The sequence below is a fragment of the Leuresthes tenuis genome, unplaced genomic scaffold (genome assembly GCF_036924035.1).
Source record: "Leuresthes tenuis unplaced genomic scaffold, fLeuTen1.0.hap1 SCAF_1, whole genome shotgun sequence".
NCBI classification, from domain to species: Eukaryota; Metazoa; Chordata; class Actinopteri; order Atheriniformes; family Atherinopsidae; genus Leuresthes; species Leuresthes tenuis.
Window position 1 is genome coordinate 24,035,902 of NW_027325355.1, and position 24,675 is coordinate 24,060,576.

At 43.1% G+C, this 24,675-nt stretch overlaps 2 protein-coding genes and 1 long non-coding RNA gene across 3 annotated transcripts in view; 1 reads left to right on the forward strand and 2 right to left on the reverse strand.

The window, feature by feature from the left end:
* Window positions 1-24,675, forward strand: part of r3hdm1 (R3H domain containing 1) — a 367,959-nt gene that overhangs the window by 298,136 nt on the left and 45,148 nt on the right. The window lies entirely within an intron of this gene.
* Window positions 1-24,675, reverse strand: part of LOC140276318 (uncharacterized) — a 195,955-nt gene that overhangs the window by 145,744 nt on the left and 25,536 nt on the right. The gene's annotated exons all lie outside the window — the stretch shown is intronic.
* Window positions 1-24,675, reverse strand: part of zranb3 (zinc finger, RAN-binding domain containing 3) — a 122,206-nt gene that overhangs the window by 91,586 nt on the left and 5,945 nt on the right. Inside the window, exons 3-8 of the mRNA XM_072370483.1 lie at window positions 20,305-20,323; window positions 19,868-20,046; window positions 13,235-13,466; window positions 8,039-8,124; window positions 6,234-6,405; window positions 1,842-1,976 (exon numbers count right to left, since the gene is read on the reverse strand). Coding sequence (XP_072226584.1) covers window positions 1,842-1,976; window positions 6,234-6,405; window positions 8,039-8,124; window positions 13,235-13,466; window positions 19,868-20,046; window positions 20,305-20,323 — 823 coding nt within the window. The remainder of the gene's footprint in view (window positions 1-1,841; window positions 1,977-6,233; window positions 6,406-8,038; window positions 8,125-13,234; window positions 13,467-19,867; window positions 20,047-20,304; window positions 20,324-24,675) is intronic.

Below are 24,675 nucleotides of genomic sequence, written 5' to 3' on the forward strand. Positions count from 1 at the left end.
GCAGCGAGGCAGTGATTGCATTTGGTGGTTATCTCCGGTCTTTGTTAACCTCGGGGCCACGCTCCTCATGGCTGAGGGCGTTTGGCTAATTGAGAGGAATACCAGCCCTTGAACATGGCAGATTATTGCAGGGGGCACTTTAACTAGAGGAGCTGTTTCCTTTATTCCAAATGCAAGAGACTGAGGAGCAGCCTGTTCTCAGAGCAAAGGAAGAAGATCAGACACTGAAAGAGGAACCGGGAACGGAAATTTGCACGTTAGATTCTCGTGGCTCTGACCCCAGCCTTCCTCATACTGTACGAGTCCAGCCACCTTCCCACACTGCTTATTTCGCTCTCATTAACAACAACACAAAGAAAAAAAAACATCTCTTGAAACTGAGAGCGGACTGAGTTTCCATAGCAACAGCATCACAGAGATGCTATTTTAGTGCGGAGTGTATCTTTGATCCAAGGTGTAATCACGCTACGCTGGACGCAGCTAAATAATACCTCGGTTATAACTCCCTACTTTGTCTAAGTGCTTTCTCACTGGTGACCATTAGGCTCGGTTACCGTGGCAACGCTTTCCCATGAGATCTCGCCGAGTGGCTGGCCAAGCGGTCTGAGAATGGTGCCGCACCATCGATTCACCGTTTTTTCCTGTAGCGTGAAAGTGAATAAAGACGTGACTTAACCAGTTTTTAAGCCATTTAATCAGCTGCTGGATGATTTAGGTCCGTGGACCCAAATGATTTAACTCATTTTTACCTTAAAAAAGTAAAGAAAATGCATATATATGCATGTGTAATGTGTATGAAATCAAGTGGTGATGACAGCTTCCTGAGCTCAGTTAGCAGAATTAGAGCATTCATGAGTAAATCCAAACTTTAACAGATGAAGGTGTATTTACACAGAAAGGTTCAAATCAATTACCAAATAAAAGACGTCCATTTTCACTGCATTTTACAGATATTTAAAGACAGAGAGACTGCTGTTCAATAACTGCAAACTGGGTGAAAATCTAAAGCTCTTCAGATAAAACATGCTGTATTTTACCTTTACTCACAGTGAGTCTGATCTTTTTAAACTTAAAAGCTCCGTTTTGCTAAAATAATTAGCACAAATGTATGTTTTACTCTTTAAATCCATACATTAAATATTAAAATGATCTACTGAGGGAGGCACTTTTCTGGAACAAGGGGCCCGGATGCTCCTGTCCTACTTGTGATCGCAGCTCACTGCAAACAGATCAGAGTGCAAGAAGCACAAATGCTCAAGAATAACAAGTTCCCCCTGCAGCAGCTGGAGATTTCACCACTAACGCCTCTTCACATGTGCCTTTTCAGCTGGGAATTATGCTGCTTCAGCCAGCCAGGGAGGTAGTAACTGGCTAAATGTAGCTGCCTGGTATATAAATGCTCGATGTGGGACACAGTGATGCAGCGCTGAGCCGCTTCTGCTTCGCCTCACGGAGGAACAGCGGCGGGTTAACGAAGACATAATATATCTGTTAGAAGAATAAATCCAGCTCAATGCTTCGATGATAACATACGGAACAAGCCTTTGGCCTCAACCAGGTGACTAAATGTTTCATTTTCCCATTTAATCCAACAGGAGGTCACGTCATATTTCATAAGGTCTATTTTCAGTTGTGGATTAAGTGTTTATTGAACTGGAAACCTGCAAATCTTCAAAGGCTCCATCAATCAATCAACTTTTCTCTTGATATTGTGATAATATTCTTATCTTAAATGCTCCGGACCACAATAATCATGTGAAAATGAGCTTGATGGCCAAACTTCACATGTATGTGATGTATACTGGTGAAACAAGTTGTTACACCACCTGGTCTCCCATTACCTTGGCAACAGCTGTTTGCTTGTACATCCGTGTCACCAGGCTCATGACCTCAGTGAAGGGGTTGTCTGTGGCGCTGACCCCCGACCCCAGTCCCTTCATCAGCCTCTCCCACTCCGCAAAGCTGGCCGAGGCCTCCTGAAAACAAGGAGAGCACAAAGACAGTGAGGCTGCGTCCTTTAATTCTTCTTCCACCCTTCCTGTTCTCTCCTGTTATTGAGATATAAAGGGCAAAACAATTAATGGCGCTGCTGGGTGTCCTACTTTTCCTGGAGGAGAATGAAAGAAAAAGGGAGACAAAAAAAGAAAATACAAAGAGGGAGAGATTGAGAATTCCCAAGGATGCTTCCCCCTCCGACTGGGCTGCTGTGCTAGTTGGGTCATGAGCGCCTCCCAATTATAGCCGCCTTGTGACAAGCCGGGGTCGAAGATAGAGAAGCAGCCCAGCCGGTACAATAAATCAAAAGGCACCTCGCCTGCTCTCAAGGTGATTGGCGAGAAGTATTTAAGGCGGGAGTGGGTATCGCAGTGGGAAAGGCTGCCAGTGAGGAGCAGCATATGCTGCCTCCTGCTCATAAACACGAGACGCAGAGAGACTCCAGTTCAACACCATGTAGGTTAGCCCACACTATCAAAGGAGAAACCTCAATTAGAAAAGTAGGCTTCGCCAATTTCTTCTTCTACAAGGCAGCTTATATATAAATCTGGAGAATTAGCCATGATAGCCGATTCATTTCAAGTAAAAGAAGTTCTTTGAAGGAGCGTCGAACCCACTGACTTTCTGAAACCACTCCGAGGTTTAACCGCTTTTACCACTGGAGGTTATTTTGTGCCTGTGTTTCACAAGTCTCAGTTTAATCCTGCAGGTGCGACACCCGACAACACAAAATGTGTAAAAAAGTCTGCAGAAAACACGCTTTCTTGGAGCGCTGCATATCAAATGAGGGAAACTGAAGCATATGGCCGGCTGAGGGAAGGTGGAGGTTGGTCCATGCCTGATTAAACACATTCATAAAGGGGGAGGAAAGGTGGGAAAAGCACTATATACATCATATATGTAGTCACAGCAAGCAAGTTTCCCCACTGTGTTCTCACACTATGTTTACTGAACTGGTACAACCAACCATGAAAGCTTGGCACGATTTAGTGAAAAAAAATAGCATTTCAGTGGCTTCAAACCTCGTCAAAGTCAAGGACGTCTGAATGAATAAATAGTATCATATTGCAGGAGTACAAAGCTGTGCTTCCTTCATGTTTTCCCTCAGATGTTTCACTAAGCGGCACCTTCATAAACACAATGCTGAGGCTGTCTCCCGACGCTTTTTACCCCTCATTAAAAATTGTACATTCAAGCATCCGTACATTCCTCATCATCTGCTGGTGAGAATAAAATAAAAAACAAAGCCCGAGTGGCTCAGCACTCCACCCTCGCTGGAGGATATTCACCAGACTAACACCGACAAAAGGCCAGAGCTGAAAACGTAAAGGGCAGGAGGGGCATAAAAAGCGTCTGGCGTTGGAAGATAAAAGCCATCATTAGGGAGTAAAATGAGACGGGAGGAATAAACTGCTGGAGAGTGGTCCTGGTTCTCAGGATATATCGTCAGTCAGCTAAACTGTGCTTCAACAAACAGCTCGAAAAATAATGTCCACACAGTCGTTTATGCTCTATATTGGCAATATTTCCCTGCTACCGAGGAGCTACACCCGTCATTTCACCTGGACTGCAGACAAACTGGGAAAATATCCTCCCAGCTGCAGTGAAAACATGACTCCAACTTCTCCAGCATGTAAGCTCCGGGGCCTAATTGCCGCCGCTTTGTAGAAACAACCACATTAAAGCTCCCCATTAAGGTGTAGCTTCACATTTAGGGAGAACAGGCTGGAATCCTGCATCATCACTTTTTAGAGCAACTTCCTTATTCCTGCTCAGTGCATAATAATCACTGAAAGAAGCTCCTCGATGCTGTTCTCCCACATATGAGCTTGCATACCTCAAAAACTAACAAAAAACTCTTAGAGGAAGCTACTCCGTGTGCACAGAGTGATCTGAATAAGTCATTCTGTGTCGCGTCACCAGACTGGGCGGCGACACCATTGGCTGTGATTCAGTAAAAGAAGTAGTTTGCCAACAAGGAAACGAGAGGAAATAAAACTGCTGTGGAGCTTTACTTTAACCTGGGACAACGCCATCCACAAAAATGTATTTTAAAGAAGAAATATAACTTTATATAATCTCAGTCTGTTTTTAGGGCGACTGTAACATCAGTCCAGATGAAAAAGAGCCTTTCGGCACATTTACAGTTTGTAAATGTGTATTGTTTCTGTCAAATAAATGGATAAAGATGGATAATTAAAATGTTTCCATTCCTTACAAGGTATTGGCCTTGTAAGCTCAGAAAAATCACTAAGTTGGAAATTGTTAAACAGGCCACGAAGTCTTCAGAAACCTTTTTTTTTTTTGCTTCAAACAAATCTTTATGTGCAGGATTGTAATTTCGGATACATGAAATGTATGAAACCATTTGTGCCGTTTAAAAGACTTTTAAACTGTTCTGTTATTTCATAAAACATATTTTCATCACTTCCCTGGCATTGAAAGGAGAGTAAATTAAAAGATCTATTCCACACTAATCCTTCACAAGTCTTATTTAAAGGGGAATTCTGGTATTTTTAAACCTGGACCTTATTTCTGGCATGAAATACGTTCATCTACTCACTGAGAACAGTTTGGTGAAAGTCGGCGTCCTTCAGAAGATATTTAGATAACTGGAGATCCATATAACGGAGTGAACGGGGCTTAGAGGATGCAGCCTCTAAATAAGGCATTATCTGTCTTTATTTCACCAATACTTTAAGAAGAATGAATGAATGAACATGTGCTATAGCTCTGTTAGCTCATAGCTGCTGTTATGTGGCTACTTGCAGCTATAGGAGAGCTAACGGAGGGATTTCTACACAGGCACTCTACTGGGACCACTTCATCCACACGCCCCCCTGCAGCACAGTTTATTCACTCCGTGCTCTGTGGCAGTCGGCTAACTTCACACAGAGTTTGCTGCTGATAGTTTTGTGCAACATGGCAGGATATTTATCAGATTTTGACAGCTTGAACGCCGACTTTGAGTAAGATGGACGTTCTTACCGGAGTAAATAAGCTGTGCTGCAGCCATGAGCAGCAATGAACGTTCGTTCATTCATTCTTCTCAAAATATTGGTGAAATAAAGACAGCTATTCTAAATCTAAATATCTTCCAAAGGACGCCGACTTTCACCAAACTGTTCTCAGTGAGTAGATGAACGTATTTCATGCCAGAAATAAGGTCCAGGTTTAAAAATACCGAAGTTCCCCTTTAAGACCTCTAAAGAGCAGTCAGCTGTGTGGAGGTTTTTCTTTGGTTTTTACCGTTTCTATTCACCTTCAAAACATCTTTGAAATACAACAAAAACAATGTAAACTCAGCTCCTGACAGGACTGCAGGTCGGGTCAAAAATATGGAAAGCCAGAAGCGCCAGAATCACAAGATTTAAATGCTGCTTTTAACAGAGCTCTTTGAAAGTGAGACTTTCAATACGATAAAAACATCAGTTTTTACTGCAGTTGAGACTTTCCTTCTGTTCTGATCTTAAAGTTTTGTAACCAATGAGTGAAATAACACCGATTACCAGAGAGAAAACTGTAAAAAGCAGTTCTTTTACTTGTAAAAACTGATGTTTTGGTTCTATTTAAAAAAGCAGTGTTAAAAAGCACAATTTATGAGCATTTCATGTCATAAGAAGAGTTTTAATGTGCCAAATCGCAGGTGTGAAAACAGGTAAATAATGACAATTATGGCTTTCCGTAGCGCCACATTAACTTCACGTGTACGTTCACGTGCAGCACAGCGTGGGAGGCAGAAACCACAACATTGTGGAGACTAAAAGAGACCAACACCTCCACAGAAAACACAGAACCTGAAACACCCTGATATCCTCTTTCTGATGCTTCCAAGCTTTAGCTTTTCTTCTTCTTCTAAATCTCAAAGCAGCAACAGAAACTTCCACAGTTCGGCCGAAACGGAAGCATTATTTATCACGCTCGAATGGTGGAGTAAAGTATGCGCAGCTACACAAACAAAAGGAACCAAAGAGGTGATTAACTGAGAAACGGGGAACGATTACTTCGCAGTTTCGGCTAATTTGTTCATTACTTTCTTAGAATATGCAAAGTACCCTCATTTACCTTTTGGTTTTTGCCCTGTTGGGATTTTTTTTAATGATATTTTACTTTTATGACTCACATTCTATAGAAAATGTAATAATGTGCAATGAAAGTGAGATACAGAACATCTGGAGGCATATATCTGTGGATATGCTGCATCTGAGTAAAGCTGCCACCCATGTTCAAACAAGCACCTTTGCAGCATCCTTGGGCAAGTCGAAGGGGATCCGCTGGCGAATTTTAGGGGGCAGCTGGGTGAGAACTTCAGCCTTGAGACGCCGGATCATAATCTGGCTCAGGCGCTGGTGGAGCTCCTCCAGGTTGGACGCCCCGCGACAGTCCCACTGCCTGCGAGGTCCAAAATACCTGCAAAGAACAATGAATGAGATGAAGCTGATGCAAATGTCTTTTAACCAGGACTCAGAAAACACACATTTACTTTATTTGAAGGAACAGTTCGAGGCATTAAAACATTCCCAGCTGGGATCTGCCCAGAACTACAACTTCTTTCCATCGTTTAGGGCTGAGCAGCTCTGCTGGAACCGCCGGGGAATCCGGATTTTTTCTTTGCTTAAGGGCACTTTCCAAAAAAAAAACAGGAAATTATTTCATCCAATAGTCAAGGCGGCAGGTTCATCCCAAAAGTTGTCGGCAACTTTTAGAATTTATCAGCCAAATGGATTGTTAGAATAGTACTGGCGCTCAACACAAAGGCTGGTTATCTGCCACATTGGCTGAAAGTGTGGACAAACTTCACATGGCACTGCCAAAATCTCTTGCTTCACACTTTGGTGTTTAAAGTTTGAGTTGATGAAGGATACAAAACTACTTCTAAAACGTGCCGTCTGCACCAGCAGCCTCCTTTAAACCAGGGCTACTTCTGTTTCCCAGGTTTGTGCTTAATGCAACTTCACTTCTATGAAAGGGACAAGATGGAAGGACCGTGCTCAGATGGCACCGCCTGGTGTCTCTCACTGCATAGGATATCTCTTCTGTGTGTGTGTGGCTCAAAGCGGCATCCCCCAGTCACAATAACAGCTATCATATACAAAGTGTTAGCACTGATGGCGCCAATCCCGTCCCCAACCGAGCTGCCAGCTTTGATGGACATCCAAAACAATGCATTTGATGCGTTTGTTCACACGTGTAACTGATCGTCACTGGAAAGCAGCAGCCAGCTGGCAGTCGATGCTTGGCTTCAGCTGCAGCCTGGCTCTCACATCAGACTCTTACCTTCGCACCAACACCACTCCAGTCTCAGGTACAGCCCACCTCATCCCAACAGACACATTTTAATGGTGGGTGATAGCTACTGAAACTGGGGCACTTTCACAAAATCATAAAGACTATAACAATGGGAGAATTATGCCTTCTAGATTCTCATCTTTACTGGGTGGACAAATCAGAGGTAATAACATTTATTTAGGATTAGAGAACACTTTATTGGTCATTTGATAACATGTTCAAACCAAACAGTTAAGCAGGTTAGGGCAGGATGAAAGATCAGAAGCTTTGCATATATTAAATCAAGCACAGATCTGGAGCTACATGTAGCAACATTCTCCATTAAACTTAGTGGAGCTTAAATATTTACATCCAAATGAGACAAACTGCCAAAGCAAAAGGGGTCAAACGCTTGTAGGATCTTTAAAATAAAACATCAGGCTGTCATTTCAGTTCAATGTACATTAAAAAGGGTCTGAATACTTATGTAAATGGGCATTCCAGTGATGTATTTGTGTTTAATTAACAAAAAACTATTATTGTTGATGACTATGTGGAGATTAATGAGGAAAAAAATAACTGAACACCTGCTAACATTAGTCTAATGTAACAAAATGTGGAAGATTTCCATTGGCACCGTTTTCTTAGCCATTTAAAAGGCTAAAAATCAATTTTTAAGGGTTTTATAAATGCCTGGAGGCTGGGAAAAAAAAAAAAGGCTTGTACCAGTAAACTAGAAGAATTAGAAAATGTGAAGACATTTGGAAAATGTCACCTGTAATGGGCATTGCAGTATTTCTTGGCGTAGTCTGTCCAGGTTCCAAATCTCTTGGGATGGAGAGCATCAATCTGCATGAAAAGCTGTGGAAGACACAGACGGGTAATAAAATTAAGAGCAAGTTTGTACAGAACAACTAATTAATGCGAGTGTGTGTGTGTCCACACAGCTTAGGGAGAGCGATCTGTGAAAAGCTGGAAGGATAACGCATGATAACAATTTAGCAATTAAGCCATTAATATCTTTATTGCCCAGCATCCCGCTCATCTCACATTTGAGTCGCAGCAACAACTGACAACATCAAAAGTTTAATAAATCAAAAGATAAGGTAAAGAAAAGAGCAATAAAACACTTAACACAGAGGTATCGACCTGACACTTGATAACGTTCTGTTTGTTGGCCACATCAGCCTATAGCAGTGGCTGATATTCATCTCTGACTTTGCCCTGAAACTGACAAGATTTATTCAATTTGATTTTTGGTGGGAAGAAAACATCGGTCTTGGCCTTGTAAGCTCAGAAAAAAATAAATCACTAAGTTGGTAATTGTTAAACAGGCCACGAAATCTTCAGAAACCTTTTTTTTTGCATCAAACAAATCTTTTTATGTGCAGGGTTGTAATTTCAGATACATTTGTATGAAACTATTTGTGCCGTTTAAAAGACTTTTAAACTGTTCTGTTATTTCTAAAACATATTTTCATCACTTCCCTGGCATTGAAAGGAAAGTAAATTAAAAGATCAATCAATATTGGCAATTAGCCATCTGGCTGTTTTTGAATTTTACAGTTTAACTTTGATATAGGCCCAGAATTTCTTGAAGAATAGTTGCATCCCCATAAACAAAATTATTTGCTGCTTACAGGGGCTGTGTTAGCTTAGCATGCTTAGCTAATATCCTTAGCATGCTTAGCATATGAGCTAACTTAAAGCAAAGAAATAACACTATTGCCCTCTTATATAAGAAAAGTTCAGTTCATGAATAAGTAAACACACCCCAACATTTCAGAGCCCTCTGGAGTATGTGAAGACAACTAGCTTACTGTGACTTAAGTTAGCCAACAGTAAATATAGCTGTGTCAGTGACATTAGCTTACAGCTCTTCTCTGCTAATGTGCCAATGTTACATTATGTTTTAAGCAGCTACAACTATCCTGTAATTGCCAAAAACACCAACTAAAATTCAACAAATCCAGAGTTTTTAATGCTTGGTTACTTTGGCATGGACTATATAGCCTGTAGTGGCTAATGTTAGCTAGCTTTGTTAACGAGCCTTTGACTATTGGGTGGCACTGTGTAGCTGACATGCTAAGACAAGCTAACTAGCTAGCTTACCACCTTTAACTACCTTTTGAGAGTAAAATATTTGTTTTAAAACTTACATTTCTTTGTATTACATTTTGTGTCTGAACCAGGTCCTGATTCAGCAGCAGGATGTTGTACCACTTCTTTCACAGCAAACACTTGGGGTCTGTCTAAGCGCTAACAGCACAGGTGGTGGTTAATTGGGAAATTTGATTGCACTAAACCATCATTAACAAACTTTACCTCACCTGTGTTTTTTTTTCCCTTTTGCTATGACAAGAGAAAATGTGGCCAATGAAAAAAAGATGTTGAAATCTTGTTTAAATTCACATCCTGTTCACCTTCTCGTGTTTGAAAGCTGTATGTAAATGTAAAACAGAGACTTTCACTGTGCCAACAGTGTTTGTTTGCAGTTTTTCTCCCAAGGTCCTGCTGTCCTTCGCCTAGTTTACTGTACCAGTCTGCACACGGTGTGCAACTGAGTGGTAATCTGTGTCATTTGCAAGTAACCAGGTCAAACTCTTGTGCAGTCGAACTAGTTGGGGATCTGAAAATCTGATAACACAAAGAAAACCAGTGCACTAAACAACTTAAAGATATGTCTTTCACGTAGTTTTAGTGAATAAAGAGTGCATTTACATCACAGGTTGCAGCAAAACCCTCAGACAGAGTTTGTGCCCTAGTGAAGTCGCTGCATTCATGTCAATTTTAAGTATTTGCCTCCATTTCTGAAGTAATGGCAGGTAATCATCAGCAAGGCAATTTGAATAAGCAGCCACGGTGAAGAGTGCTGTTCTAAATTCAGCACTTGTTCAACAGCAGCTTTGCATTTTCTCCCCTCACACTGTTGATATAATAGGTGGGAGGAATGAGGGCACATCATGAACAGTGCAGCGTGCCCTGAGCGGTGTGCGAGCTCCATGTCAGAGCCACGGTGAGTAATGATGGCAGCGAGGAGACTGGCACACGGGCAGGAACAGGGCTTATCAGGTTTATGCTGAGGATGATAAAATGTTATATTCGGTTCTGGATCCTCGTGGCACAGAAAGAGATGATATCTAAAAACTAACCTCCAACTGCAGGCAGTCACTGGCAAAGACAGGATGCTATTCATCACATGCACACGCACACATGCACACACTCGCAGTTCTTTTTCTTGATGACACATCTTGAGATTTCTAACAAGTGTGAACTTCACTTTGTTTTGGAATTAATTAGGTGCCTGAATTTCATCAGTTAATTATCATGATCCAGGCAATAATTAAGTTTTCCTCCTGACAGCACAATCTAAGTCCCACACAAACAGTTTGACACAGTCACCACAAAATCTACGATATCAATCCCTGATAAATGGTCAAACGGTTCAGCATCGCCTCACCATGCAAACCAAGCCCACACACGTCAGCTACCACATATCTAAAGCTATAAGCTTTGCTTACTGCACACAAATGAGCGCTGAGATCTAAACGATCTCCGTGGCAATCATCCTGGTTTCTGTGAAACATCATCCAGGGACAGAAAGCAGAGTCCAGCACCGTTTATTCAAACCGAGATGACAAGGCAGTTAAATTCATCAGTCACCAAAAAAAGAGGGATGGAAAGTGTTCAACATTCATAAGGGACCGCAGCACAGAAGAAAACCGTGTTTTCAGGCCAGGAAAAAAGCCAGCAAAGGCAGCAAAGTGCGGAGCACTTAAAACGACACAGCCAGCATAAATATATGCATCCAAGGATTAGTTTGCACGCAGATTTTCCTTTGTAAAAACACTCAATGACATTCTCAGTTGTGTGCGTGGTTGTCAGCCCCATCAGGTGCCATTTCTGTTAAATGTGGAAGGTTGAAACGCACCCATGATATGAATATTTTACTTAATGAGTGCATCACCGTGCTGCTGATGCACACATCCCGTGCTGCACAGCCAAGAGAGATCCTTCAGGAATGTCCGCATTAAAAGCCTGAGCTACGAAACGGCATTTTTATGATGAGTTACTTCATTACTGAGTCAACAAGAAATGATAAACAATGAAAATGTACCTCTTAAAGCCGTTTATTACAATCCAGTGACTGCCAACTGCATTTTTACCCCCTGAGGACGTTACGTAACGTTTGTGAGCAAGAAAACCATCTGCAGCTCCATTGTTGTCCTTCATTAAAACAAACTTTAGTTGAAACATCTCTTTTAAACACTAATAAGATAAAAAAAAATATGTATTAAGCAAAAAAATAATAATTCCTCAATCAACAGCATCATTTCCTACTATTTAACAACATACCCAAACCTTGTTTAACCTGAAAAACACACATTTACCAACAGATTTCTCTTTTAAATCTTTCAAAATCAGCTTTTCACTTGACTTTTTACAATTAAATATTCAGCCGGTTAGATCTTTGATCATGAGGATTAAAAGGGACTTGAAGCGAAGCTGGAGATCATCTTTTTTCATGCAAACACGTTTGGAAAAGCTGGAGAATGACCCTTGAAATCAGATTTAACAGGAAAAACCTCCATTTGACACTTAACTGTCTCCAAAACGACGGTCAGTGAAGTGCTCAGGGGTGAACGTGGCTGTGGAACAAAATGTACAGACTTGAATTTTATGGGAAAATTTGCTGCTTTTTGTGTAGCGGTCGTGTCTAAAATGATTTATTTTTGCAAAAACAAGCATCTAGCTTTGGTTTGTGGAGCTTAATTATGTTAAAGGCATCCACCCTTTGGAACTTCTTCACGCCCAGTTTGATTTCTACACCTTTTTACTGGGTTTGATGTTAAATCTGATGAAGCAACTGTTAGAATAAAGATCAAAGATATTAAAGTCAAACTCTGAGATTCATTTTGTTTTGTTTGTTGAGGCAAAAGCTTTAATGTGTTTCACACAGGATGTGTCGGTGCATCTTCTTATGTTTTGTATAATTATGGGACCTTGGAGGTGCACATGGTTGCGTTTGAGCTGGAGATGTTCACGAAGCTCGACTGAATTTGACGGAAAACGAGCCTCAGTTTTTCTCTTAGATGAAGAGGATCACTCTGCACGTCTTCTGCGTAATTAGGAAACACAATAAATTGATAAAAATTAACTGCCAGGCCGTCGTAACGATCCCTTCAACAAGGAAAAAACAGAGAAATTAAAGTAGCAGCATTCGTGGGGCTGTAGAAGCTGGGCCAGAGGCCATCATCGGGGTAAAGTGGTGTCTGTTATGGACTCTGTGGCGTCTTCACGTTGGATCTCTGAAAAGATTTTTTAGTCCACAGCTGCAGTTGTGGAATGTGGCTGCAGCTCACCTGCAGTATAACACGTAAAACAATGGCATAATAAATCATTATGCAGAGGGGGGACGGCTCAGCCTCTCTCCAAACACTGTTGTCCTGTGAATAGCCCTTCTTATTGTTTCTAAATTCAATAGCCCACCCCCCCCCGTGCGTTTCTTTTTATTACTTGTCTCATTTATTGCAGCGCCGGGTCTGTTGATATCAGCCTCTGTAAATGAAGTTTTTGCAACAAAGGTTATTGAAATAAGACCATGGGATCCTGGAGGATGAGTGACGCCAGAGAGAGTTAATTGGCTTTTTTGAATGTTGGATCAGAGCGTGCCTTCCTCCGGAGCAGGTTACCATGGCGATCTACCTGCTATCGCAGAGTGGAACACCTTTTCTGAGAGCCATAACCCGGCCGGCTACTGTAAAAAGGACATGAATGCAGTTTCTCTTCTTAGCCCACGCGGCTCCCTCATCCTCAGCTCCATTTTTAATCTTTCATTAAAATTGTGAAGCAGGGTCAGAAGGACTTTTGGAATCTGCAAGGTTTAAGTCATCAGGGGGGGGACACAAAACAGCCTGCTCGATCTAAACGTGTGCTCCTTCCCCACAAGAAGCCATTAAATATTCATTACCTCTTCAGGTCGACCCAGAGCAGGGGTGCCAGTGAGCAGGATGGCCCGCTTTGCGCTCTGGATCACAGGAACGAGAATCTTAGTCCGTGCTGCGTTCCTGGATTTCAGGTAATGCGACTCGTCCACCACCACGATGGCGAACCGCTGCCTGTTCAGAGCCTCCACGAGGGGGCGGGCGTCGGTAGTGAGCAGGCCGTAACCCAACACCGTCACCTTACTGCTGCCGATGCCCCTGGAAGGACATCAGCAATTAGGAAACAGCACGAAGCGAGGCCTCTGATGTGTGCCTGAGACACTGTACCCAAAGACAACCTGACATCATCCCAGTCAATAAGTCCCCCCCTAAAGATCAATGAATGAATGATTTCTTCAATAAAATGACACGGGGACATCTTCTGCTGCCTTTGCTCATCAAACCTACAGCTGTTCCATGGACATAAACACTCAGATTTCATGAGTCTTTGCTGGAAATCTGCAGGAGACAAATGTTTGCTGAATAATTTGGTTTCAGACGATGAAGATTTGAAAGATTTTAAAGCTTCATCACCAGGTTTAAACTGTTTAAACAGTAAGAAATAAAGCTTCTGCTTGTCATTGAAAATGAGTGAAGCGTAGTCTTGTTAAAACAAAGGAAATTTCCTGTATTTCAATTGTCAAAAAATGACAAAAAGCTCTTTTTAAACCACTGAAACCAAAGTGCAAATCATTAGACCATGACGTCATAAAAATAAGCAAAAACAATTCCTAAAGACTCTAAAACAGCTTGTTCAGGCTACATGAAGCTAACTGAACAACCCTTTGTTGAAAATTATCCACATCTATATATTTTAACATGAATATCGGACTTTTAATCTTAAAATCCTACAGTTCCAGCTTCCCCTGGCATATCAAAGCAAGACCTAAACCTTAGATCTCATCATAAAAAATAGTTTCTAATTTAAGATTCACCACAAAATCTGAACTAGCTCATTAATTAAAGCGTCAGAACACGTTTTATTAGTCTTTAAACGAGCTGAAAATCTCTTATTTAGCTTTTAAGAAATCAGAATGACGGGAATCACTTTAAAGTAAGTGAACAGCAGATATTTTCTCATCACATTCACACCGAGCTCCTGCTGCCTTATGGCATAAATCTTTCATTTTGGTTAACTGATGAATAATTTCTTTGTTTTTAGTGATTTGCCAACCTTTGTTGGGTACCGTCTTTCTTAAGAAACGTTACTCAGACAGAAGGAAATGTTGGATTTAGTCAATTATAGCAGCAAAGCGCTGCAAATGTGGTGCAAATGTGGTGCAGTGAGCCTTTAGCATAAGATAAAGTCAAAAATCTGCATTTATTGGTACATTTTTGTGTTGGATCAAGTCTCGTTGGTAAAAATGGAGCAATGTGGCACAAACAGGTGGATGCATTTGCCTTTTTAGCATAAATTCTTGCATAAGAAAAGGAAAGAAAAAGTCTTCACATTGAACTCTGAGAGATGAGTGTGAACAGATTACAGCTGTTCACATGCTCTGGTGTTTATTGGCTTCAAAAACGGAGCCCTGAAGGTAGAGCAAACCGAATCATTCAACTCAGTGTTAAGGCACACACACTGAGGCAAACCGCTTGGCACAAACTTGTAAAAGAATCCATTCCTGGGTTGAATCACTATTTCTACACAAACACACACGTGCACAGGTCACAAATAAACAAACACGCACGCCGGCGACTGTCAGCAGCATGAAACCGGATCTCAGGCAAAGAGAAAAACATTTCCAGCATCTGTCAGGCTTTAATTCTGCGCCTCTGCCTCACAAACACACACGTTTCCAGGCTGAAGTAAGGTGCCATTCATGTTCTACAAAGGCACGAGGGAGTCGAAATCCTGAGAGGTGGTGCTGCATAATTTCAGTCATTAACGCAGTTCAAGGGCACGTTTTTCCCAGAAGGCGTTCGCAGCCTCTCTGCACCTCACCGGTGCCGGGAGGCGGCGAGCCCTCCCTCCAACTCACCTCACAAACATGGGAAGTTCACTGGAAAAATGAACAAGAGGGAGAGCTCGGGGAAAGTTGGGATGCTAATGGAAAGGGAGCAGCTTCCAGGGCTCACGGCGCAGAAGTGAAACCCGAGCAAACAGCTGTGGAGACGAGGCGCCTTCATCAAGGACGACGTTTTCTTCTCCCCGAAATATCGCACTTCTTGTTCAATATTGCAGACGCCGTCACCTTGACATGATTCGCTGTCAAACTTCAGCGGCTGCTGACACAGGGGCCCGTGTTCGGATTAATTCGCCGGCGCCACCTTTGCCGTCTGTCACGCCGCCTCACGTTCACGAGATGAGACCAAGTGTGCGTGTTTTTATCCACTCTCTTCAGCGGAACTTACATCCCATGATAAGGGCAGCTCCTCTTTAAGATCCAGTAATGGATGCAACCTTTCACTCACACCATGATCATTACTGCAGAGACATCTGGGGCAGATGGACGCCGATGAGCCCGTGCACCGAAGGAGGCTCAGTACATGTGCAGGGGCTGCTCCAATCTGCTAAATAACACAGATCACTTTGCCTTGAGTTGCTTATTGGATTTGGAGATAATCACAAATGTCCCAAACATTTACAGTTCAAGCCTGTGAAATGTTGAAAATGACCTCAGGTTTCGTCCCTTAGATCGCTGACCACATGATATTCAATTAAACTGACTTTTTTTTCCATTAAAAGCAACAATCTGCAGATTTCCCCCCCTCGTTTTGAACTTTCAAGTATTAGTTTTGCATGAAGGAAACATTTATAAGCAATAAGCGCCCTGATTACACCTTTACTGTCCATCTGAAGCGTGTTTTTAACTCCATCTTAAATGGAATCAGGGTGATTATTTGACTTCCATTCAACTCCTAAAAATACATTTTCAGGTTCCTGCAGATTCTGCTGCCCTCAAATCAGTTAATGCAGCTTTAGTTGAGTCAAAGGGGTCAAAACCTACTTTTGATTTAGTGTTTGTCCAGATCTGGCTGTGAAGACAGCCAGGGAGGCTCTGATTGCAGCGGCTGCGTCTAACGTTCGGGGGTAATGAGCGTTAGCCTGGAGCTGTCTTTGCTGCCTTGCTCTGACCGAGGGGGAAAATCTGCAGCTGTGCAGATTTCAGGAAAAGAACCAAACACTGAGGGACAGCTTACGCCTTGAATTCACTGGTGCAGAATACTCGGAGAAGCTATGAGGTCAATATGGTTGTTCACCCCTCCAGTAGCTACCCTGCGACTCCCTCTGGCTCCAGCTGGTGTGTCTGAAACCATGGTAACCATGGGATGACACTGAGCTGTCTCGGTGTAATATAAATAACCTAACTTTATTATTTCTTAAGCTTTCCGCTCTCTGTCAGGCTCTGAGGGTGTCAGGACGGCGCCTTACATGGTCCCTGCCTGAATAAACACACAAGACAGAGCGTTGGGTTCGAGTCTCACTTCAATCTGCTCTGAAGAGGGAGACTGAACTGTGACCAGTGGGCTTCCCACAGTCCACAGGGTCCTGAATCCCTGCTGGAACCCCCCCCCCCCCCCCGACAGGGCAGAACATAAGCTTTGGAAGTCTGGTTTGATTGATACGCTTCATTGATGAGTTTGTGAAGTTGATAAAGGTTTGTGTGGCTCCTGCTGCAGTTAATTAACTATAAGAAAGACACCAGAGGAGTTTCAACCAGAGGAGGGTCACCTTTCTAAGCCTTCCTGGGATGTTTATGCCAGGGAGCTGGAAAGAGGAGCCCAGGAGATAATCCACACTCCTTTTTTCCGTCTGCTTTGCAGTTACGGTGCTTCGTGAACATCTCCAGCTCAAACACAACCACATGTACCTCCAAGGTCCCATAACTATTAAAAGCAAAAGAAGATGCACCAACACATCCTGTGTGAAACGCATTAAAGCCCCTGAGAACTTGTTTTTTAATACTTTCGCCTAAACAAACTCAAATTAATCTCAGAGTTTGACTTTAATATACTTTATTCTAACAGTTGGATTCAGGAGGATTGAGGAGGAGCAATGCCATTTTTGTCCTGGTTGTGGAACAACAAACCAGCTTTTTATCTCTAAAAGTAGACTGGAGGGTGCACAGGAGTTTGTCCAACCAGTGTTTTTGGGACTTGGAGAAGGCTTACGACTGTGTCTTATTCACCGGTGGAGTAAAACAAAGAGCTGGTGAAGAGAGAGCTGAGCTGTGGTCATGTACTGTGGGGTGTGGCCAAAAAAATTAGATTGAGAGGAGCTCAGAGGAAGGAGAAATGGTTCTGGCATCTGCTCAGGATGCCTTCTGGATGTCTCCCCGGAGTTTGGGGCATACCCCAGCAGGAGGAGGCCTCAGGTTAGATCCAGGACTCGCTGGAGAGATCGTATCTCTGACAGCTTGGGAACGCCTCGGCGTCTGTCCGGAAAACCTGCTGGAGGCGGCTGGAGAGAAGTCGGGGGATCTCTGCTCAAACGTGACCCACGGCTGGATAGACGGATGGGTGGACTGACCACAAAGAAGGGATGCAGCTACAACCAAAACTAGAGCTTCTTAAAGGGGAACTCCGGTATTTTTAAACCTTATTTCTGGCATGAAATACGTTCATCTGCTCACCGAGAACAGTTTGGTGAAAGTCGGCGTCCTTCGGAAGATATTTAGATAACTCTAAATATCTAAATAAGGCATTATCTGTCTTTATTTCACCAATACTTTAAGAAGAATGAATGAATGAACGTGTGCTATAGCTCTGTTAGCTCATAGCTGCTGTGTTGTTGTTATTGGCGACTATCGGGGGGCTTATAGAGGCTTTCTACACACTCGTCTACTGGGATGACGTCATCGACGCACCGCTGCAGCACAGTTTATTCACTCCGGTAAGAACGTCCATCTTACTCAAAGTCGTCGTCCACGTCGTCAAAATCTGATAAATATCCTGCCATGTTGCACAAAACTATCAGCAGCAAACTCTGTGTGAAGTTAGCCGACTGTCACAGAGCACGGAGTGAATAAACTGAGCTGCAGGGGGGCGTGTGGATGAAGTGGTCCCAGTAGAGTGCCTGTGTAGAAATCCCTCCGTTAGCTCTCCTTTAGCTGCAAGTAGCCACATAACAGCAGCTATGAGCTAACAGAGCTATAGCACACGTTCATTCATTCATTCTTCATAAAGTATTGGTGAAATAAAGACAGATAATGCCTTATTTAGAGGCTGCATCCTCTAAGCCCCGTTCACTCCGTTATATGGATCTCCAGTTATCTAAATATCTTCTGAAGGACGCCGACTTTCACCAAACTGTTCTCGGTGAGCAGATGAACGTATTTCATGCCAGAAATAAGGTTTAAAAATACCAGAGTTCCCCTTTAAAAAAAAGGGGAATAGCATTTTTTTTTGTTTTTTTTTCCAGGCAGGGCAGAATATGTCATGAAATGTGAGACTCACAGTGCATGAGTCTCACGTGCACTGTGCTAATTTATGGCTGCAATACTTACAAACTCAAAGATGATTGTCAGACTTGTTAACACAAAGTGAAACAACCAGCATTTACCACTCAAACAAAGAAAATGTCATGTGATCCCGAGTGGCAGATGTGGAGGCTTGTACCCTAATTGTGGCAGATGTGGAGGCTTGTACCCTAATTGTGGCAGATGTGGAGGCTTGTACCCTAATTGTGGCAGATGTGGAGACTTGTACCCTAATTGTGGCAGATGTGGAGACTTGTACCCTAATTGTGGCAGATGTGGAGGCTTGTACCCTAATTGTGGCAGATGTGGAGGCTTGTACCCTAATTGTGGCAGATGTGGAGGCTTGTACCCTAATTGTGGCAGATGTGGAGGCTTGTACCCTAATTGTGGCAGATGTGGAGGCTTGTACCCTAATTGTGGCAGATGTGGAGACTTGTACCCTAATTGTGGCAGATGTGGAGGCTTGTACCCTAATTGTGGCAGATGTGGAGGCTTGTACCCTAATTGTGGCAGATGTGGAGGCTTGTACCCTAATTGTGGCAGATGTGGAGGCTTGTACCCTAATTGTGGCAGATGTGGAGACTTGTACCCTAATTGTGGCAGATGTGGAGGCTTGTACCCTAATTGTGGCAGATGTGGAGGCTTGTACCCTAATTGTGGCAGATGTGGAGGCTTGTACCCTAATTGTGGCAGATGTGGAGACTTGTACCCTAATTGTGGCAGATGTGGAGGCTTGTACCCTAATTGTGGCAGATGTGGAGACTTGTACCCTAATTGTGGCAGATGTGGAGGCTTGTACCCTAATTGTGGCAGATGTGGAGGCTTGTACCCTAATTGTGGCAGATGTGGAGGCTTGTACCCTAATTGTGGCAGATGTGGAGGCTTGTACCCTAATTGTGGCAGATGTGGAGGCTTGTACCCTAATTGTGGCAGATGTGGAGGCTTGTACCCTAATTGTGGCAGATGTGGAGGCTTGTACCCTAATTGTGGCAGATGTGGAGGCTTGTACCCTAATTGTGGCAGATGTGGAGGCTTGTACCCTAATTGTGGCAGATGTGGAGACTTGTACCCTAATTGTGGCAGATGTGGAGGCTTGTACCCTAATTGTGGCAGATGTGGAGGCTTGTACCCTAATTGTGTTGCATTCAGGCACGAGCCCAAAAGCTCTGAAACACGAGTGGAAATGGTGGGATGACCTACATGGTGTGGCTCTTGTTTTCCACCAAATTGATGTCTCCGGGCTGCAGCTCGGGGATCCACCGCTCCAGCTCCTCGATCCAGGGATATTTGAGGGATGAGGGCACCACCACCAGGAGAGGCCACTCCTGCCTGTAGGCATACGCCACGGCGATGGCCTGCACCGTCTTCCCGAGCCCCATCTGGGTCGACCAAAATCAACACATGGCAGAGCGGGAGAAAAACAAGTCAATCGTGCAGCGACTCTGCAGCAAATTGCATATGACGGCTGAGCTGCTGTGAGGCCCAAGAGTAATAAGGTCTCAGAATGATTCTAGTGTCAAAAGCGATTAGGCACATGGGAGTGCAGCGCAGGGCTGACAAATTAATTTGGAAGGCATGCAGCAACGTCTCGGCTGGTTTTTTTTGGCGGAAATAGATTTAGTGCAGTGTGTGCTTACCTCATCAGCAATCATACATCTGTAAGACAAAGAAAACCTGCATTAGAAGGGTTCTGAAGCTCAGAGACTGTTCCACGGCAGCAGGCAGCAGACTTTATCGTTTACAGATGAAGACAACAAGCCTCTGGCAGCAGGGCTTTGGTGGACTGGCTCAGATTCAGGAACACCTCCTGTCAGATCTCACACCCTTTTGGCACACGAGCACAAAGTCAGCGTACGCTCAGCCACTCTTGGACAAATCTGTCACCAGTAATTTATTGCAGGTCTGCACCAGGATTTTGCTTTCTTTTGTTGTTTTTGCCGTTCAATAAATGTGATATTTCTGTGTCTGAGGCAGCAGACCACGATGCTTACAGCCTGGGCTGCACGATAAAAGAGAAAAGTACCAGCTGCTTAGAGTTTTAGCTAAATATCTAAATCGTAGATATTACATTTGTTGAGGAAATTGTATCTTTGAAAAGATTTTGAATTAGGACTATTTATTCATCTGAAAAGGATGAAAAGCTTTTTCTTTGTTAAGCCACTTAACTCTGACTTATGACCCATTCAGGCAGAAAAAAAAGGCTCCAAACTCAAGGGATGAACCAGTGTTGAGTCGACACAGAACAGACAACTTAGCAAAGAAGCCGTTTTAAACTGGATCTTTAGGCACTTTGTCACAAAGACACATCATTTGTTCCCATTTCTTTAGCTGCATCTATGAAAAACAGCAAAGAAAACACAGTTTGACAGACAGAAAATAGGATTTCTGCAGCAACAAGGTGATTCCCAAAGAGCTATTAGCTGAAAACTTGGCATATCTCAGCATGGTGTGCAGTGTGTCCTTAAAACATTTGAGGAAACTGGACAAGTGGAGGACAAAAGAAGAAGTGTCAGGCCTAAAAAACTATCTCCAGCAGATGAACAGGATCTGAAAGTGATGTCCTTAAGAAAGAGGAAAAAATCCAGCTGTGACCTGACAGGACCTGAGAGATGCATCTGGACCTTCAGCTGATCCATCTACTGTTGGCCCAAGCCTCATCAGAAATGGTCTCCATGGAAGGGTGGCTGTCAAGAAGCCGTTCTTAAGGAAGGGAAACAGGGAGAAAAGGCTGAGCTATGCCAAATGACACAAGAAGTGGACTGAAAATCAGTGGCAACAGGTCTTATGGAGGGATGAATCCTCCCCAGAGCCCGGACCTCAACATTATTGAAGCAGTGTGGGATCATCTGACAGAGAACGGAACAAAAGGCAGCCCACATCCAAAGAAGAGCTTTGGGATGTCCTTCAAGAAGCCTGGAGAACTATTCCTGAAGACTCCTTAAAGAAATGACAGAAAGCTGGTCTCAGAGGGTTCAGGCTGAGTTGGAGAATAAAGGAGCTCAGACCAGATATTCACTTTAAAGCTTGTTAGAACTCTGTTTTGATTTATTAAATGTATGTTCATGTTTGCACGTTTCTTGGCAATATAAAAAAAGAAAAAAAGAAATGATGTGAGGCTCAAAACTTCAAATCTCCAAACATTTTCACACATTATTGCATATTAAGGGTTTCACTGAGAGCAGAACACTGCTTACATGGAGCATAAAGCAGAGATCAATAACCAATAACATGTGGAATCATGGAAGAAAACATAAATGCACAGCTTGCTAAATTCAACTTTCCAATCTCAGGCAACTCTGCTGTTTTCAGAGAACAGGACTGAGCCTGAACCTGCTTCCATTCAGTGTGTTGAAGCAGAACCTCCACCTGGTCTCCCCTGAACACCATCAGGAGCAATGATGGTGCGACGCAGATCTCAGCCGAAGTCGTCCCTGTGGAGAATATGCAGTAGAATCAACCTCTGGCTCTCTGTCCAGCGGGCCGCGGCCCATTGTCTTGACCTTGCTTATTCATAAATGCTTCCAACATCATGTCAGAGCAAACAGAGCAGCTCTGAATACCTCAGACACAGCCTCTCATTATTCTTTCTCCTCCCCCTCCTCCTCTTCCTCCCCCCATCTCCGCCCCATTTCTCTCTTTCAGCTGAGGAACATGATTAATGTGCACCTTGCCACTGGTGGTTTTTCTAATTGCCAGCACACCGGCCCAGTCAGCGTAATCCAAACACACACACACACATCGGATCCAGGTTTGTGTGGAAAAAGAGCCCAGAAACACAAAGCAGACACATCCACACACCAACAAAAGGATGTGCACGCACAAGTGCAAACAGATGTAAAGCTAAATGCATATGTATAGGTTCTGGTGCATGTACCCACCCACACAGACGCCCACACACAACCCCAGGAGGGAGTGCAGGCTGGGGCAGGTGCTGCCATTTCTCAACACATTAATCATCCTCCTTTAAATAACCCGAGTGTCGTCTTGACGGTTTGAGACCGCGAGCGTGCTGCAGTCCTGTTGCCTGACGACGGCACGCTCCCCGTCGACGCATCTTTCCAATGTTATCTCAGAAACCCACAAGCCCCAAAGTGTCAGGAAATGGGCTCCGCTGCCTCCCGAGCTGGCTGCGATGATTTGATGGCTTTGACCTCCGCACGGCGATGTGCCGCATGGACCCGAGCCTGACCCCAATCTTCCCGCCAAGCTGAGGACCGTCCTCCGAGGACTGGACCTGCGGCGCTCGGCGTGGGACGCCGAACAAAAGGCTGACTTGAAGGGTGCTCCAGAACGGCTCGGCTCAACCCAGAAGATATCACACACATTTAGGGGTGCAGAGAGCAGTTTGCTTTATGTTGGTAATTCACTTAAAATGGAAATAAAATAACCTTTAGTGGAAAAGGTGAAAATACTTCAATAGAGTTTGACTTTCAAAAGTTAAATGGGACAATTCTCCACTTTATCTGATGGACATTTGGTTATTTCTGAGCAGCTCTGCTCTCCTTTGGTTCTTCAGACCGATTTCTCATCTGATTTTCTTCCATCTTTAAACCTATTTGCTCAAGTGAGTCATTCCGGGTTTTTGTGTATTTTTCATTTCTCTCCTCGGCTTTTTGAATTGGGTTTTTATCTACGTCCAAACAGAAATAAATAAGCATTTTACACGGTGATGATCACATTAGAACAAGGGGTGACCTGTTAAATTTGCAGCTATGCAGCAGTTGACACAGCTAATGGTTGCTGCTTTGTAGTCAGATAAAGAACTAAAAGGAGTTGTATGAAGCTATACTGTTGTATAACAGCCTGTTCCTTTCCATGTTTATGAGCATTTCTGTGTGTAATATGGTACCTAAAGGTTTTAAATGGACACCAACGCTGCCTAAGATGATGCATTCACTTAAAATTCAGGTTTCCTCGAATGGTTAAGTGAGAATATTTAATGTTTTATGCATTTAGTGTTTCTCTACAAAATAATTATTCCCTGGAACACAGAAAATAGACCCAGCAGGCTGTAACATTCATTTATGATGTGTTCCCTGCCCTCTTTGCATCTCTATAAGCTTCTTCTTTATGTGCTGGATGGATAGCGTCTGCACAACTTGCATAATAAGCCTATTTGTAACTAATTCAGGGAATGCATCTCCTGCCAGCCGAACAATCCTGTTGCAATGAGGAGAGAAAGAGAGATGATAGGCATCATATTCTGTGAGGAGGAAATGGGATTTAGTGCACCGTAGGAAGTAAATACTGAGGCACCTTGAAAAGGTCTCTCCTTAGATTACTGCTAAAGATGAACACCAGAAAGTGAGGAACGAAACAAACTGTTCAGTTGCAGGAAGCAGAGTTTCAGGAACTTTAATCCACCTTAAAGATCCAAAGTCTTTGATTGTTTAGGGCTGTAGCGATACATTATCTCACGATACGATACGATACACGGCATTCAGCGATACGATACGATTTTATACGATTCGATTCAATACACATCATTTTCTGAAAGATTTTAAAGGGACAGTGTGATTTGAACGGGAAGAACAACCATGTCACAAACGTAGTCTTCAGCGTACGCAGACTCATGTTTATGTTGTGAATATTACATCATCAACCTGCTTGTTTTACCTGCTAAATACCATAAACACAAATCCAAATTCTATAATTACAAACAATCTTTTTAATTTTTGAGAAGCAGCTAAAACAAACATTACAACAATCCTTCATTCTATAAACAGAAAAGCCATCAAAACCACTGAGCTATGCACTTTATATGACATTTTTATCAACTAATTTATCACTGTTTTGTATAATGTAAAATTACAGCAGAGTCGATTAAATACTTCTTCATCGCACTCAAAAGCGAGATATTAGCGGAGGTTTTTTGACCGGTTGTGAAAAGAAAAACGTCCCCCCTCTGTTCATTGAACTCCTCTGGCTGCCGCATCAGATCCAAGTCCCTGATGTTAGCTACAAAGAGCTTAATGGAGCGGCTCCCATCTACTTGAATGCTCTTGCAA